The sequence below is a fragment of the Tachysurus fulvidraco genome, chromosome 3 (genome assembly GCF_022655615.1).
Source record: "Tachysurus fulvidraco isolate hzauxx_2018 chromosome 3, HZAU_PFXX_2.0, whole genome shotgun sequence".
Taxonomy (NCBI): domain Eukaryota; kingdom Metazoa; phylum Chordata; class Actinopteri; order Siluriformes; family Bagridae; genus Tachysurus; species Tachysurus fulvidraco.
The window spans coordinates 15,451,232-15,468,353 of NC_062520.1; the positions used below are offsets into that span (position 1 = coordinate 15,451,232).

The 17,122-nt window shown below is 38.1% G+C and overlaps 1 protein-coding gene across 11 annotated transcripts in view; it reads right to left on the reverse strand.

Annotated features, from left to right (window-relative positions):
• The window catches only part of ptprub (protein tyrosine phosphatase receptor type Ub), a 193,237-nt gene extending 185,347 nt beyond the window's left edge, over nucleotides 1–7,890 (reverse strand). For 3 of the 11 annotated variants that reach the window (XR_007140115.1, XM_047811097.1, XM_047811096.1), the window contains exon 1: nucleotides 7,307–7,623. Coding sequence is in view for 10 of the 11 variants with exons in the window: in XM_047811097.1 (XP_047667053.1) it covers nucleotides 7,307–7,376 (70 nt within the window). In the remaining variant the exon portion in view is untranslated. Of the gene's footprint in view, nucleotides 1–7,306 lie in introns of all 11 variants that reach the window. The other 8 variants (XM_047811103.1, XM_047811101.1, XM_047811098.1 and 5 more) reach the window with 7 other exon arrangements.
• Nucleotides 7,891–17,122: the final 9,232 nt, after the last annotated feature.

The following is a 17,122-nucleotide window of genomic DNA, read 5'->3' on the forward strand; positions in this document are numbered from 1 at the left end:
GTGTGGGGATCAATATGACATTAATCTCTGCTTAGGGCTTAGGGCAGTAAGGGGCAGACTATGAGGCCACAGAGCTGTAGAAGATGAGGCCAGGAATGCTGTAAATCCTCCGCCCTGTCGTTGGCAGGGTGGGCAGCCCAGACATATGCTATTCCCCTGGGCCTCCAAGGACCATCAGTACAACATATCTGATATATCCATGGCCAGTGAGTTCACCTGTATGATTTCTGTACTCTTCTATCCATTACAAGGCACACACACACACACACACACACACACACACACAGTCACTCTCTTGAGATCCCTGCTACACACCTACATAGACAATGCTAACCCCTGACTCCATATAGACCTTTTTCCATTTTGCGTAGCTATAAAACAAGATCTGAAAGGTCAGGGTGATGCAGGTTGGCAAATTCATTCAGTCATAAATTGAACTTTATGTGAGCACACATAACAGTTATACACAACCCAACCAGAGAGAGGCTCAGGTACAGTACACTGCACAGTGCATCAAAGAAATCCTGATAGATAGGCCTTTCCTGCCCAAGTCATTCTTTGGTGTAGATTTATCTAACTCATATAATCATACAATATGTTTAAAGAAAATTACATCTGAATTTACTGAGTCATGGACCAGGATGAGTTCGCTCTAGAGGGAAAAATGTCTGTGCTATATTCTGTATATGAAACAGGATACATATCAAGAGAATAATGCTTGTTCCTCACCAGATTCTGGTACTTAATTATAAAAAGGAATGAACTTAACCATGCATAACTGCACAAATATGAAACACTATACGCTTTGTAGGTAAATCAGGCACAATGGATATACCTTATGACCTTTTATAAACAAAAGTGTATTTACAAGCTTTTAAAAACAAAATCAATTAAAACCATGCTTACTTTTTTCTTTTTAAAAGCTGTATACTTGTCTGTACACTTTGAGAAGCTCTGTTCTTTTACCCAACCCTGGTTCCCATTGAGGAGACCGCAATACAACAAAGCATATCATTTACAATTATCTCATAACCCTGAAAGGATTTTCTTACAGCAATTTTCTTCCCAGAGTTCACAGAAGGTCCTCCTGACTATCATACTTGTTTGTGAAATGATATGCTGTCCACATGAAAGACCAGGCTAGGAGCAATGGCAGAAGTAGCATGAAAGAAATGATCCGCTGTCCTAACCACAATTCAGACATGAGGCACAGAACTAGTATCTCTACTGGCACTCATACCAGCAACAACAGCCAAGGTATACCAGTAACCATTATATACCAGGATACTGACACTCCTAAAGCTACGTATTTGTCTAGAGCTACAGTATATTTCCATTACATGTTAAACAATAGTTTTTCCGAAAACTGTTAAAGAACTTTGCTGTGAAAACAATAGAGAAACACAAAAAACTTACTTGACTGCGTAAACGTATGTAGCTATGTGTATATAATGTAAACGTGTATATGTGTATACAATATTATAATTCTACCAAATTACCATGTTGTGTGTCTCAAAATTAAATGATTGGCATCAGATTTCCATCTTGCTTTTGTTGATTTTGATCAAATCTGTATTCTACTACAAGCTGTTATGCTTTGAGTCAGCCATCTTTTTTTTTTCTATAAACTGTTCTTTCTACAAGATTAACAAGGCTGTGTTTGTTCCCTTGGGTGTGACTCTTTACTCCTTATTTTAGGTTATTAAAACAGTATTGATCTTCTTGCTCTACTTTAGATTTACACTGTTGATTTAGTAAAGTTGAATTTGGGACTGCAAGCAAGAGAAGGCAGAAAAAAAGGTCAACTACATTTAAATAAAGGAAAACATTGGCATCTTTTCTTATTAGTTTAACAAATCACTTTTAGGACAGTGGAAATGAGAGAAAAGGCAGATAACAAAGAGCATAGTGAACAAGACATCATGTGAAACCAGTCAGTAAAAACATCTTACAGCAGATATACAGGAGTTAGTTAATAAATGAATATAAATGAAGAGGCAGATGACAGAGTTTCACCAGAAGAAGCAACCAGCATTTCTGTCCTTAGGTCATATTTTTTATGAATGTTGCTTTGGAAAATAAAGTACAGTCAAATATTGTAGTGAGTTAAATAAAGGGAATAATACAGCCAAGTGATCATTTAGACCAGACCTACTTTGCAAACATTCATTTGAATTTATTTCAATGTCTACTGTCCTTTTCTATCATACAGATTCCTTCAGCATTTCACAAAGACTAATCAAATCATCCAAATTGTGTTTAGGTGTGTCCTTTCCTCTATGAAAGCCAAGCTTAACAACAGGAATGGAAAATAACCCACACAAAAAACACAGCAGACCTGTGGCAAGCGGCATACAAATCATAAATAATGGAGAGGCGTCCAATTTCTAAAGTACAAATGGTAATGTTTGATTTAAAGCAGCTCTTTGAACACAGCAGGGAAACGGTACAGCTCCACGGCACTGCACATTAACATTGATCTGAGCTGAGAAAAGAGTCAGTGTACACAGCCCAGTCCACCTCAGCTCTCTTGCTATAACAAAGTGCGCTGGGCTTTCAGGCTTTCAGAGCAGGCTAAACACTCCAAATGTCATGCTGGTCTAGCGTGAGCAAAAAAAGAAAAAAATTAAATGTCTTCATCCAAGCAGCAGCCTTCATTCCTTTCGTGCAGCCCTGTGAAACAGTTTTCCATAAGGGCCTCTCAAAATGCAACTGCTTTTCAAAACCATCAATAAATCACTGAGGAATTATCCAATCATTCCACAGACAATAAAGGAAGGCCACGTCCCGGTCACTCGTAATTTTCACTCCTTTCCCATCAGAGGTGAGTAAGTGTTAAACTGCAGTTTGAAAAAAAGAAAAAACAGCCCTTTGGCTGTCCCCGTTCCCCCCCCAAAAGCAGTCCAAAGAAAACACTGTCGGCATGAGACAGACTCCTTCAGATGTTCTAGTGCAGCCTTTCTCAGCTGCTGCTCTCAAACTTTCTGGGATTGCTCATTTGTTACTCTGGCAGCAACAGCAGGTATGGCTGAATGCTAGAAGATGAACAAAAGTAAGGTCATCTTAGCCCATCATGTGCAAGGAAATTCAAAGGAAACAATAAAAGGCAGATTCCACACTTATCACTCTTTTTAAAGGTACTCTACAATTAGCACAAGAAGCCGCATGTGACGTCTGACAGATGGTTCTTCCGCTCATGTGACATCTTTTTGCCTTTGGTGTTAGCTTCTAAGGCAGCCCATGCCCTCCTGCTCCACTCCTCGGCGTCAAGCTGTCTGTGTAGAGGTTTAGGCAGGGTTGGCAACATGTCATTCATCAAGGAAATCCCACCACTACTTGGTCATTCATATGCAGCTTTATCTCCTACACATGCACCTACATGTAGAAAGCGCAAAAGCAACCTCCTGAGCAAACACTCATAAGACACTTATCCCTTAACGATTCACATGATGTCACATTTTCACTTGCAGTGCCATTTGAAAAATGTGACCTTGTATTAAGGAGGACAGATGGCCTGTGGGTGTACATGTTGTTCCTACTGAGGATTGGGACACCCAAATTTAAGAAGTATGCAAACAGTTTTCTTTGGTGTCCTTGAGCTATCCATCTGCTCCCTCAAGAATTTTCATAATTTGATCCTTGAGTATACAAAACAGATCCTGTAAAGCGTACCACACGATGACAAATACAACATCAATAAACTGAAGATTTAACAATACAACTAAATTAAGTCCCCTCTGGAGACAACAGTATAACGTGAGTCTGATGATGGATAACATAACATTACGTTCACCTGCCTAAGGGAGAAAATTAACTGTTTTAAAACTTTAAAAGTTATATAGAACTAAAAGTTAATAACTTATAAATGCTTTTACGCAGAGGCCTGCAGGAATCGAAACAATAATCGTGCAAGCTTGAGGTCCATAATGCTCACTCTCTAAAACACTGTTCACTATAAAAAGAAAATGACTCTTTTTTTCCCCCTGGAGGTTTCAGACTGTTGACAGGTGAGAGGCAGCTAATTGCAATAGGCTTTCACAGATACAATGTGTTTGTTTATATGATGCTGTCACAAAAGCAGATTAAAAATGCCCCATGTGGTGCAAATCTTAGGCAGCGCTTCCATGGCCCGTGCACCGCCTCACCGTTCCATCCAAACGCTTTTAATTATCTTCATGGTTTTTAATTATTTTCATAATTCACATTATTCATCTTAATGATGTGGTTCATTCTTCTCATTACAGCCTACATTCACCCAGACGATTTTGTCTTGCAGGATGAAGAGGATTATGACAGCGGCTTTGGCCACAGTGAGGAGAATTGTGGACCAATAAAAAAGTCCTTCAGACAAGAAAAAAAGATGAGTGGGGCAATTTGCAATCCATCTGGAATTTAAAATTATACAGAAAAATGCTGTGTAAAACCATTTTAGTGGGATACCTATTAGAGCAAAAAGTGCTGCCTTTATATTTTAAACAGACATCAACTTGTCCATCATGAAAACTTTGGAAGGCAATATGTTTTTTTTCCTTTTTATATATCTAAAGAATTTTCATTGATATTGTTAAAGGGACATTGCAGTCATTACACTGTAACATACAAACATGAAACTAATAAGAATAGATTAGTTTACATTTCCATTTTTAGCATGTAACAGACACCCTTAAGAGGCAAACCTTAAGTGCAACTTAAAAAATATTATCAGTCAGATTAAACTAATCAGTATACTGAAGTTTTTATGAGAGTAGGTTGACGAGAGGGAGAAATGACTGTAGCAGCATAATTTGAGATCATGGAAGAACAGACCACACAAAATACCCAGACAGAAACAGCAAGTCCATACAATACACGTGGATTACACCATAACAAAGCAACAAAAGTGAGGATTTGGGTGTTAATGGGATAGGATGTTCAGAATTCAATGGGAAATGTCCCACCCTGAAACAGACACGCACACGCACACCAACAAGGTTTGACAGCTTGCTAAATGGAAGCCATTTTGCTAACTGAAAATCGATAACTTCCTCAGACGAATCATGACTGTTTGTCAAGTTGCTCAGGCGGGTCCAACCATAAGCTTTGTGGCCGAGTGGGGAAAAGTGCTATGAGCTGTTCAGCACTTCTCTCTAGAGAGAGAACACAAAGTTCTGTACTGATGTAGCCTGATGTAGCTATGAAGTAAACACATTCTTAGAAAATATCCAGGGATTTTTGTGCACTCTTTACATCCATTTGCAGTGGTCCTGCATCTGGCCTTGAGCCTAATTAGAGTTCAGCAAAATGCATTAACACTAGTAGTCAAAAACCTCTCTAGTTCTCTAGATTGAAATCCCATTGCTCTATTATGCATTAACATGCAAATGAACTCATTAATCTCAAGCATCAGTTTCCGGTGTAGGTCCTTGTTTCCAGTTGTTTCATACAGCATGATAAAAAGCACAAATTTGTGTGTGGTATTTAATGTCATGCTCGGTGCGTCTTGGATGATGTCATGTATTCGGGGATGTGGTAGCTCAGTGGTTAAGGTGTTGGGCTACTGATCGGAAGGTCATGGGTTCGAACCCCAGGTCCACCAAGCTGCCACTGCTGGGCCCCTGAGCAAGGCCCTTAACCCTCAGTTGCTCAGTTGTAAGTCACTCTGGATAAGGGTGTCTGCTAAATGCTGTAAATGTAAATGTATTCAACAGAAGGAGTTTGATTGTCAACACATAAACATCTCTATACTCCGGTATCTAAGGATAATATGTGTCTCAGAGCTTGTGGTTCCAAAGAAGAAGTGAAAAAATAGGGTGAATTTTCAGCTGAATTTGATGTGAATAATCAATATGATATGCAGATTTAATATACACAACTGCATTGCACGGTCGGGTGTAGAGTAAGGCAAGAGTGATATAAACATCTTACAACATGCAGACATTTTATTTGTGGTTTTTTAGGTTTTAGGAGAAGTTAAACTCCAGGGAAGGAAATGCTTACTTGTTCGTTCATTTAGTCATTCAATCATTCAAATTACTTTTAAGGATTAATGAAAAGCTAGTTCACTTTTCACCCAGTCTGTGTCTAAATCGGAAAATGCCTGTTAACTGAGATTGCTAGCTCACAGATTAAGGGGCTTTGGGCTACTGATAGTACGTTCATGAGCTCAAATCCCAGCACTGCCAAGCTGTCCTTGAACAAGTCCCTTCATCCCTCAACTGCTCGGTTGTGTCCCGTCTCAGTTGTCAACGTCAGTCAAATGAGCAAAGCTGCAGTAACATCTGTAGTATTTTGAAATACCCAAAAAGTATTTTGATACTACATCACAATTCCACAGCTGTTTAAACGCATCTGAGCAGCAAAACCTTACATATAGAGATGCTGGAGAAAACGCGCACCATCACACACACACACACACACACACACACACACACACACACACACGCACGCACGCACGCACGCACGCACGCACGCACGCACATACACACACACAGACACACATACACACACAGACACACATACGCATACACACACGGACACACACACACGCATACACATACACACACACACACACACACACACACACACCAGCGCACTAATAATGTCCGGTACTGGACCAGACTCAATTCGGGTTTACACGGACCACAGGGAGTCGTTGGTTTCACTATAGAAAATGTACAGGCGAGAAACAATAAGGGAAATTTTTAACTGTTTAACTATTTTAAAGTCTAAGTTCATCACCTTTTGGAAATAATTTTGTTTTAACTGCGTCACTAAAAAAATCACTACAGCAAATCGCACAAACCATTTATTACTCAATACATAAATAATAATACGAATCTAGATTATAAACAAGTTGGTTAAACCTAATGAGCGAATTAAAAGAGGATGTGCACATCAAAAAGTCTGTTTTTCGCCTAAGGACTTTACATTTAGAGAGAGAAAGAGAAAGAGAGAGAGAGAGAGAGAGAGAGAGAGAGAGAGAGAGAGAGAGAGAGAGAGAGACTGGTATCAGCCTTGTACATCGCCGTTAATATACACATTTTATTAAGTGCATCTTCCTCAATCACCTTCGTTTTACCTCAACTAAAACATCAACAACAAACAGCGAGCGCGAGGAATTCTACATCCGCACGGGTTTCTAATCCCAACTCTACACTAAGATTTCACCCTGACTTCATCTCCTTCTGCCCCAAAAGTTCGGCACAGTGTTGAAAACAACCCAACGCACTGTGTAACTAAACGAAGACCGGTGTAGAGCTCAGGCTCCTTCACCTGCAAGCAGAAGAGCAACTTTTCCAAAGTGCGCAGTACACAAGCGGGACTTTACCTGTGGGTCCCTCTACGCTGTCGGCGTGAATGTGCACGGCCAGAATCAGGACAATCGCACACGCCTTCATTTTTTTTTTTTTTAGTCCAGTTCGGGAAACAGACGCAGATCATGTGAGAAGGTCCGGTAGAGCAGATGTGTAGGCTGCAGACTCCCGGCCATCGATCCAAGAGGTTCAGAGAGAGGCTGAGCGCAGAGTCGCACCAAGTGAAAGCGTTAAGACTGGCGTCGGCATAAACAGTTCAAACCCGGACTGTTTCTCCGCCAGCGGACTTTCTGCCGTCTCGGTATGTGCGCCATGAAGTGGGCCATTAACGCCTCCGTGTGGCGCGCTGGAGAATTTATTATCACCGTCTGCACAAGACTGCTGCAAACATCAAACACCGTTCTTAAGGAGTGCATTTCTGCCACATAGGCCAGTGGTGCCTTATAAAAGTGGGACACCTTTGCCAATCCATCAAAACACACGATGTCCAGGGGCCTATATGCAATGTTATTAGAAAGCCGAAATGTACCCACTTTAATAATGAATCATTCATATGTCTCTGATCAGCCCCAAGTTTTCTCTATTTCTCTGTATGTTCACCCCATTGCTTTCCTTCAGGTTCTGCTGCTTTCCCGATGCATGTAGATGATTAGAATTGCCTGTAGATGATTGACTGTTGTCCCATCCACATTGTATTCCTACCTTGCCCCCAGTGCTACAGATTCTCACTGACCCTTACCAGGGTAAAGCTGTTAATAATGAACAAACTAACATCAGTTTGGGATGTGGAAGGAAATCAAAAGCAGGAGGAAACACCACAAACTGTAATCCAAGCTCAGGATTAAATCGAGGACCTTGGAGCTATTAGGCGATAACAATACGCACTGTGTTGTCATGCTTCCCCAAAACATATTAACATGCCACCGTGTATTATGTCAAGATGCCAGCAGGTCACATCTAGACAGAGAGTGATCTGAGTATGAACATTTTATGAAGATTAGAAAAGGAACACTGAAGAACCTTTTTGTTCTGGGGAGTATCTAGCTTATGCAGTTTAAAATATTCATTAGTATTGTAGTTGGATTGTTTTTGACCAAATCCCTTGATAATTAGGAACTAGAGCAACAATAATGTTATTATAGAAATGCCTGGATTATAAACCAAAGAACAATCAGGTACTCTACAAGCCTTGAACATAAAATAATAATATAATGTGGTGCCATCTCTAATGTTTTTAGATTCCATGCATGTCTTTATGGACAATGGATTCTTCACCCAGCCAAGCATTTGCCTCTGTACACTATCATAGTTCAGGTTCCTTTATTAGACATTTATTGAGAAGCTTTCAAGCAGCAAGTCCAAAAGTGAGGAAACATTCAGATGTTTTACTCATGGCAAAAGGTGCTCGGGCTTTGGGCTAATCTTTATAGAACAGAATACACAGGAGAATGAATACTGCTTCCTGAAAATGCATCTGCAGCTGGTTTGAATAGGAACTCGGCCACCTATTATGCAGTCATGCCCTATAGCCAGGACAGCAACTGGAGATAGTACAGCTGTAATACATTCACATTTCTGATTGTAATTTAATTTTACCCAATGTTGAACAGTTTCTCCTGAAATATCCCCTGGCATGACCTACTTTCACAGCTGGAATCCTGATGAAAGCGATTTAAGGTAAGTGTATTGATGCTTTATAGTTCAATATGATTCAAAATTCTAATCATGCTAAAAGGATCATGCACACACACACACACACACACACACACACACACACACACACACACACACACACACACACACACACACACACACACACACACACACACACACACATATTATTAAGATAATTAATTATAATGTATGCTATGTCTTACATTTAAATCTAACCGTAACCTGCTCAGTAAACAAATTGAAAGCTTTTGTCCCTTATATATTTCTTTAAATAAAAACTTTTTTCAAAAATTAAAAGTTATAAACATTTTTGTTTGATTGTTTGTATGTTTTTTAAGCACATGGGGACCAGAGCAATTCCCCACAAGGTAAAAACGAGATATCCAGGGTCTAATGAGCAGCATAGAAAAGAAGCAACAGAGATCCCAAGTTAAGAAGAACCCAACAACGCGAAAGCTATTTGTATCAATGTGGCACATTCAATAGTCATATCCCTCACCCCTCTATAAGTCAAGTCACATGGAGGACACCAAATAATAGACAATAATAAACAATATTTTTTTCCACTGGTCTTTAGAAGTTTCACTAAAATATCTTGAAACAGCCCACTCCCAGAGCTGTGTATATGGGAACTATATAAACTATATAACTACTTTATATTTCTGTGGAATTGGGTTACAGGGAAGCATGCTCTTACTCTGCTGACACTGCAGCATTATGTAAATACTGTATATTATTTAAGCGGGCCAGGAAGCAGGGGTGCAGAAATGAGGATGTCACCCTAGTCAACATTCCCACAGACAGCCAATTCAATCACCACTTTTGTGGAGCACTGTACTGTGGTTCATCATTCGTTTAGGTTACTCTTGTGACCACTGGGGTGTCTGTATCATATTAAACTGAGAGAGAGACAGATGCACTCTCTTGCAGAAATACATTTGAGCTCTGCTATGGGAGTCCCTATTACAGATTAACTTATTTACCCAGACAAGATAAATGAGCAATGGTGTGCACTCAATTTTATTCGATTTGAAATAGGCAAGGATTATGTTGAGCAACCTTGCACCTCAAATTCAGTACTGGATGTATGTGTGCACTTGAGAAGAGACAAACAAGCAGGGGTTATAGTGGAGTATAAATAGCATGCCATGTGTTCAAATATACAGTGTTAGTTTTGCTCCAAGATGTCGTGACATATTGTATTATCTATCAAAATTAAGTGTAAGTAGAGAAAGTAAAGCTGATGAAGCTAAGAGAAAGCAGTTCACAATTAGGACAAAATGATCATCCTGCTCACTATTTTTGGATGTGGCAAATAAGCCATTAATGTACATCATCTACCCATTACCTCCTTATGTGCCGTCACCACCTACAGGTTGTGGAAGGGAAATGTCACTGCAGCTGAGGACAACGTAATTGTTTAATAAATTCCACACAACCATTAGCATTTGTTCACCCATAATTATCCATATATTAATCTTATTATATAATGTCTACAATAATACCAAGGATGTTTACTAGAGTCAGAGGGCGTTTTACACCTGACCTGGCCTAATTTGGCATTATTTAGAGTGGCCTGCACACAGCCCTACCCTTAACCCCACTAAACACTTTTGGCATGATCTATAACACCAACTGAATATTAACACCCAGGGTATTAGAATGGAACAATCAAGTTCAGGTGTCCACATACTTTTGACCAGATGGTGTACTTGAGTATCTATATATTGTTACTATATTTAAGTTTTTGTATTGTTATATATTTATACTTTGCATAATAATACTTAATTCAATTTCACAATTACATTACACAAAAACATTTTATTCCTTCAGTTTTCATTTAAACCTTCAAAGGTTTCATTATAAATCACAAAGGTTTATTCTTCTCCCCATCTGCCAGTGACTGAAGGCTTCATATCAATCAGATAGACATCTGAGTTTATTATCATTTAAGTTTAGCATCCTATCATTTTGGTGTAGAATCCAACAAATGCCATTAATGTAGAACAAAACAATCAAGAATCGCCAGAAATACCATACCTCAGAAAAACCGTTCAATATGCTGAAGTAAGCAAAGGCTATTTAAAAGGCATGAGCTCAAAGCATGTTGAGATGTTGAGAAGTTCTTCTAATTTTCTTATGTTAACTGTACATAAATGCATAAATAATGCATAAATAAGATAAACATAAATGATGATTACAGGCAAAAAAAGTAGCTCCCAAAATCATCTTCTAAAAGCTTTTGAAAAGCAATACAATTTCATTTTTACATGATAACAAAACATTAACTTAATCTGATTGTTTGCATTTTGCTTTACTGCCTGAGTAGGTTTAAAAGAAGAAAACCTTTTTATCTTTCACTTAAGTACAATTTTTGGTTAAATACTTTAATGTTTAATTGTGTGAGATTATGTGATGCTCAATTTATTCATCTTGAAAATCAATTATAATGAAAATCTTTGTTGGTTATTTTCTATGCAAACTGCCTATATACATTTTAACACTTTCTTAAATTGTGCAGTAAAATGTATTTGTAAGTGAAATGTTAAGTCTGACAAGGAGCTATTGCTGCAGGCTGGAGTGTTGGTGTGGTGGCTTCCGATTAGCCCTTACTTTTTTGTGGAAATGATCCAATTTTGGTATGGAAACAGCTTTTCCATTTATGTTGCACTAGATTATTTCCATAAAAGTTGGAGAGTCGTATAAAACTCCATAAGAACCATTCCAGTAAGACCTGCTCTCTGTCTCCTGTCTGTCTTTCACCACATTATATAGTTGCACATTTTAAAGATTATTTACCAAAAAAACATCTCTTTAATCTTCCATTGTATATAAGTTTCAAGTAAACTCAAGTAATGTTTTTTGTTCAGGCAAACTTGTCGCAATTATTGTATGTGGCAGACGCAGAAACACTGCAGTTTCAGTAGAAAGAGATGAGATAGAAATAAAATCCCAGTGTACAGCTTGTAACTTGAATTACTTTCCTAAAAACTTGTAGTCCATTAGGCTTTACACTTTATTATTGATTTTTTTGAAATTCAAACCAAGGCATTGCTTTGTTGTCTGGCCCCAATGTATCCGCAATGTCTATTCTTACCTCGCTGCTGCTTGTACTTTGAGTCACTTGAGATGTATGGTTTAATGTGCAAGTCATTTTATCATGTTCCTTAATTCATCTGTGATTTGAGTGCCAAAGGAGGTCAATTTTCCATTTGGTTTAAAGAATTATTTAAGAAATGATCAAAAGAAAGGCTTAAGTGTATGTAAGTGACATAAAAAAAGGGTGTTTGATCATAACGAAGGTGATTTGATTATCATTTAACATTTCAGTGTAAGGTTCACATTGCCATTTTGTCACTGAAACATTTTATTTTGCAGTTTGTTTCTAACAGCACTTGTTTTCGTATCCAGTTCTCTTGGGCACTTTGACTAGTCTAATGTTTGTCATATCATGTCGGTGAAGCGTGTCTTTGCGCATACAGCCATGAGTGTGATCAGTAACAAAAAAACAAGGTATCGAGGGCTTTAGGATGAAATTGAGAGATATTGTAAAACATATCATGCATATAATCGATGTACAATTCTGTTCTTTTTTCTCAGAGAACTACTCAGGAGGAAAAGGAAGCTGAATACTGTTAATGTTTATGAATCAGTGTCTGAGAATACATTTAATGTGATGGTGCATTTCAGTGATTCAGTGCAACAAAGGAATTTAATAAACTGCTTCCAGTCTGTGCGTCTTTCCCAATTATTTCTTATCTTATATCCCATATAAGTGTTGACTAATAGTACAAGAAGTAATAATAGAATAGCACATAGCATACTGGAGTGTGTGCGTTGGTATTTTTTAGTCACTGATGATTTAAAGATTGGGAGATTATGTATTCTTAGCTTGTATTTAGAGTTGATCATTCTCTTTAATACTCAGCAGCTTAGGTTAACAACCATTTAATAATTCATACTGTCCAGCACTAATGTGTTTGGACACTGATGCACTGTGCTTTCTCTATTCCTCTCCAATGCCTAGTTCTGTACACAGCTTATTAGTTAGTCCCAGGTTGTTTTTGAACCTGTAAATAGATTAGACTTGTCAGTGATATGGAGAAATTTGCACTTTATGAATCGACACATACACACTGATGACACAATGCTGTCTCTGTCATCTTATTTTAATCCATATTGCTCTAATCCACAATTAACCTCTTTCTTTCAATTTTCTTGTTTTTATCTCTATACGTACATGAAGCTGAAATATTTGTATCATTCTGAAATATTTCAGTTTCTAACTTCTCCTGAATGGCTCATCTGTTCAACATGCAGAATATAATTTATTTCACTCACTCTGTCTGACCTTTAAATAACTAAAATTATCCTTTATCTCATATCCTATTCCCGTACTTCCTGCAGAAAAAATAATGAACTTAAAACACTTTTGTTAGCCAAAAGTGTGTTTAATATGTTACGTCTCAGCACAGGGATTGATCTGGTCAGCAATGACAGATTGTTGATTGCTCTGATGCCACAGATGTCCTTCTCCTCTTCCTATGATGAACCATGCTATGATGATGGAAGTGTGATTACATCCCCAGAGATAGGACATGATTACAGGGACACTGGAACCATTTTATAAGTGTGGGTGCTGGGATTTTAAATGTGCTGTGACATGACACCCAAATTATTTTTCTTTTAACATAGAATATGTGTTGATTATAATGTTATATTACACTGAGAGCCTGATTGTCACCATTATCCAAAATGTCAGTGTGTACATGCAAAATTGCTAGATGTGTTCTGAATGAAAGTCCCACGGATCCCTGCCTTCAGATGACATTGTGCTAAATAGGGTCGATCTGAGGTAGCAGTAGACAAAAAAAAAAAATAAAAAAATGGATCAGTAATAGGTTAATTTCAAGTTCAAAAATAGAAAGACTAAACAGTTATCAAAACCAAAAGTTCAAAATTTAAAGGCCTCCATTGATCAGACTTGTTTGTCCCTCAAACCATTCCAGAACCATATCCTGCTGAAGGAGGCCACTGCTATTGGAATTCTGGAATTCCAGAATACTGGAATTCGGCTGCCATGAAGGTGTGTTTGGTCTGTAACAATGCTGAGGTAGGTGGTACATGTCAATGAAACATCCACATGAATACTAGGACCAGATGTTTCCCAGCAGAACATTGTCCAGAGCATCACACTGCCTGATCCTACGCAGGTACCAACCTTGCCACCCTGACCTTCACCTCAGTGGTTTTAATATTATGACTGATCTTCATTGATCTATATATTAAGATACAAATTGTATACAAAAGTACAAAAAGGTACTAGGAAACTAAGAACTTACTGCAGATACTATAATGATGTACATTGTATTATATTATTTATTGTGATAATTATTGTGAAATTGGGATAGTGCATGTAATGACACAGTGATATTGTCAGTGTTCATTGTGGCAGCTCTGTTCCTTACTGAAAAGGGAGGACTTATTTAGTTTACATTTGCATTTGCATTTACATTTACATGGTTTGGCAGACGCCCTTATTCAGAGCAACATGCAAAAGTACTTTTAAGTATCGATGAATATAATAACACTGGTTCACTAGGTTACAGACTTAGGATACCATCACCCTAAAACCCTGTTCAGAGTTTGATGGCCCCTGTTAGGAAAGTCCTGCTGAGATATTCTGTGGTTGTCTTCAATGGTCTCAGACTACAGCTGAATTTGCTCCGGTAGGACTCCAGTGTCACATGTAGGGGGTGTGATGCGATGTCAAGGATACTGAGAAGTTTCCTCAACATTCTCCTCTCCGACACCACAACCATGACTCCAGCTCCACTCCTATGACAGAGCCTGCTTTCCTAATAAGCTTGTTGAGTCTGTTGGCATCGGCTGTATTCACCCAACTACCCCAGGGTATCATATCTTATATATTTTATTATAATATATAATAAAATATTGTATTATTTATAATATTCTTTTAGCAGTTGCAGTTACAGGAATTCTGAAAGCCGTAAGCAAGGTATTTTATTGTCATTGTCATTGTAAGTGTCAGACAGCAACAAGGGCATTTAAACATAGAACTATGAATAAATAGTAATAATAATGAAAAGTGTGATGTCTCAATTATTGAAATGTATACTGAGATGTATATATTGCACATCATATAAAGTGACAACTGACAAATTTCACTGTAGTGCATGCAGCAGCAAAGTGTAAGCTTAGTGTAAAATGATCCTTAGCAGTTGTAATGGACTGGGGATTTACTTGGCAGTGTTGGGGGTGTTTCAGCAGCTACAGCTTCGGGAAGAAAGCCACACTTCAGTCAGTTTGTGTGTGACTTGATGGCCCTGTACCTCTTTTCAGATGCTAAGTGGACAAACATTCTGTGTCCTATGGGAATGGAGACTTTGATGATGCTCGCTGGGCTATACTTGCTGTCGACTAGGCTCTAGTATCCATTCATTACAGTACCTTATGGTCTATGATGTGCAATACTGATTTCATTACATGACACAAGTCTTTGCAGTTTCTACTTGTAATAATTTGTCCTATATAGGGCAACATAGATTCATAACACATTAACAATTAGTTAAGTGATATATCTCAATGATGTGCATTTACAATTAGGTTCAAATGTTACACATGTGTCACAGCAGCCCAGAATTTCCCTATTAGTTTGTAATTTGAGAAAAAGGCCATATCTACAGTACATTTCATGCAGCTTAATTTGTATTGAGAATTTCTGAGAGTCACTCTGTAACTAGAACATTACTAGGGCAACTGCACGCCCATAAGGAGGCAAAATCAGTTTTAGAACAAAAAAATATTTGTCTCAATTTAATTTAAATTGAATTTAAATCATAAAGGAGCTATGAGAAAAGAAATAATAAACCTTGATTTTGCAGTCTCCAAAGTATCTTTTTCTAGAGTGAATATTGTGAACATTAAACAGGTCTAATGAAATTACACAAACTGGGAGGAAAGATGCAGAATATCCAATGCTCTGAAACTGTTGTTAAACTGTGCTTTATATCATTTGAGATAGCATGTGAAGGTGGTATGTCACCCTATAATCTATATGAGGGATGGAGACACTAGTTGAGGGATTATAGTCCACTCAACCATGCAGAAAATTTAGGTTTGTGCATACAGTATGTACTTCTCAGTTTATACCAGAACACAGTTTTTCAGTAGGGTTCAAGTCCAGCATCATTGCAAGACTTTAACCATTTCCGTGTTGATCTGTATGCATATTTGGCAGCTATGTCCAAATCTTTTCACCTTGGTAGAGTGAACCAGGTTTGGGGCTGAAATATCTTGGTAGAATACATGATGCCTTCAATCATCACAAGAGCTCCTAAACAGCAGCCTGCCAAATGCTGTAAACTCCTAATCCAACCGCCACAATACTGCACCAACGAATCACTGAGCCACCGCCATATCAGGTGCAGTATCAGGTGATTTTCATTGTATGCAACACCTTTTGTAAACAAATATGCTGATGGTGTACACAACCAAAAATCCTGAAGTTCCAGTGTTCCATTTTGTGAGACGTTCTCAGGAAGGACGTTATTTTCCCCAGATCATTTTGAATATTTAGAACAACAAGAATCAGTAACAGGCACTATAAACCTGTGGTCCTTAGGTTGTTTCTCCTCTTTGTCACCCTCCTCTTTACCCTTCACTCTGTGATAAACAGTGCGTTCATGGGTAAAGGCAAACTCTGTTATGGCTTAATTATGCTTAATGATATTTTAAATGCTGATGTATTTTTCATATCCATTGGCTGATTTGTGCTGTTCAGCGACCATCTGTCTCCTTTGCGTTCCAACTTTTTTTCTATAGTAATGGATGATAAAGGCATTTATATTTGTGCAACCTTGTATTTATAACCTTTGTAATCAAGACACGAGTAAAGGCGACAACCGTGTAGCTAGAGAAAGCAAATGCAAAAAAAAAAAAAAAGTATTTATTTATTTGTTTGTTTGTTTGTTTGTTTGTTTATTATTTTTATTTCTAACCTTTAGAAAAACATTAGGTGACGTTAATAATGTCAATTCTATTATGCTAAATAAGGAATTCTATGTTGCGTCACGTGCTTTACAGCTCGGGTGCTTGCAGAATAGACCAGTGGATGGCGGTGTAACATGCTTTGT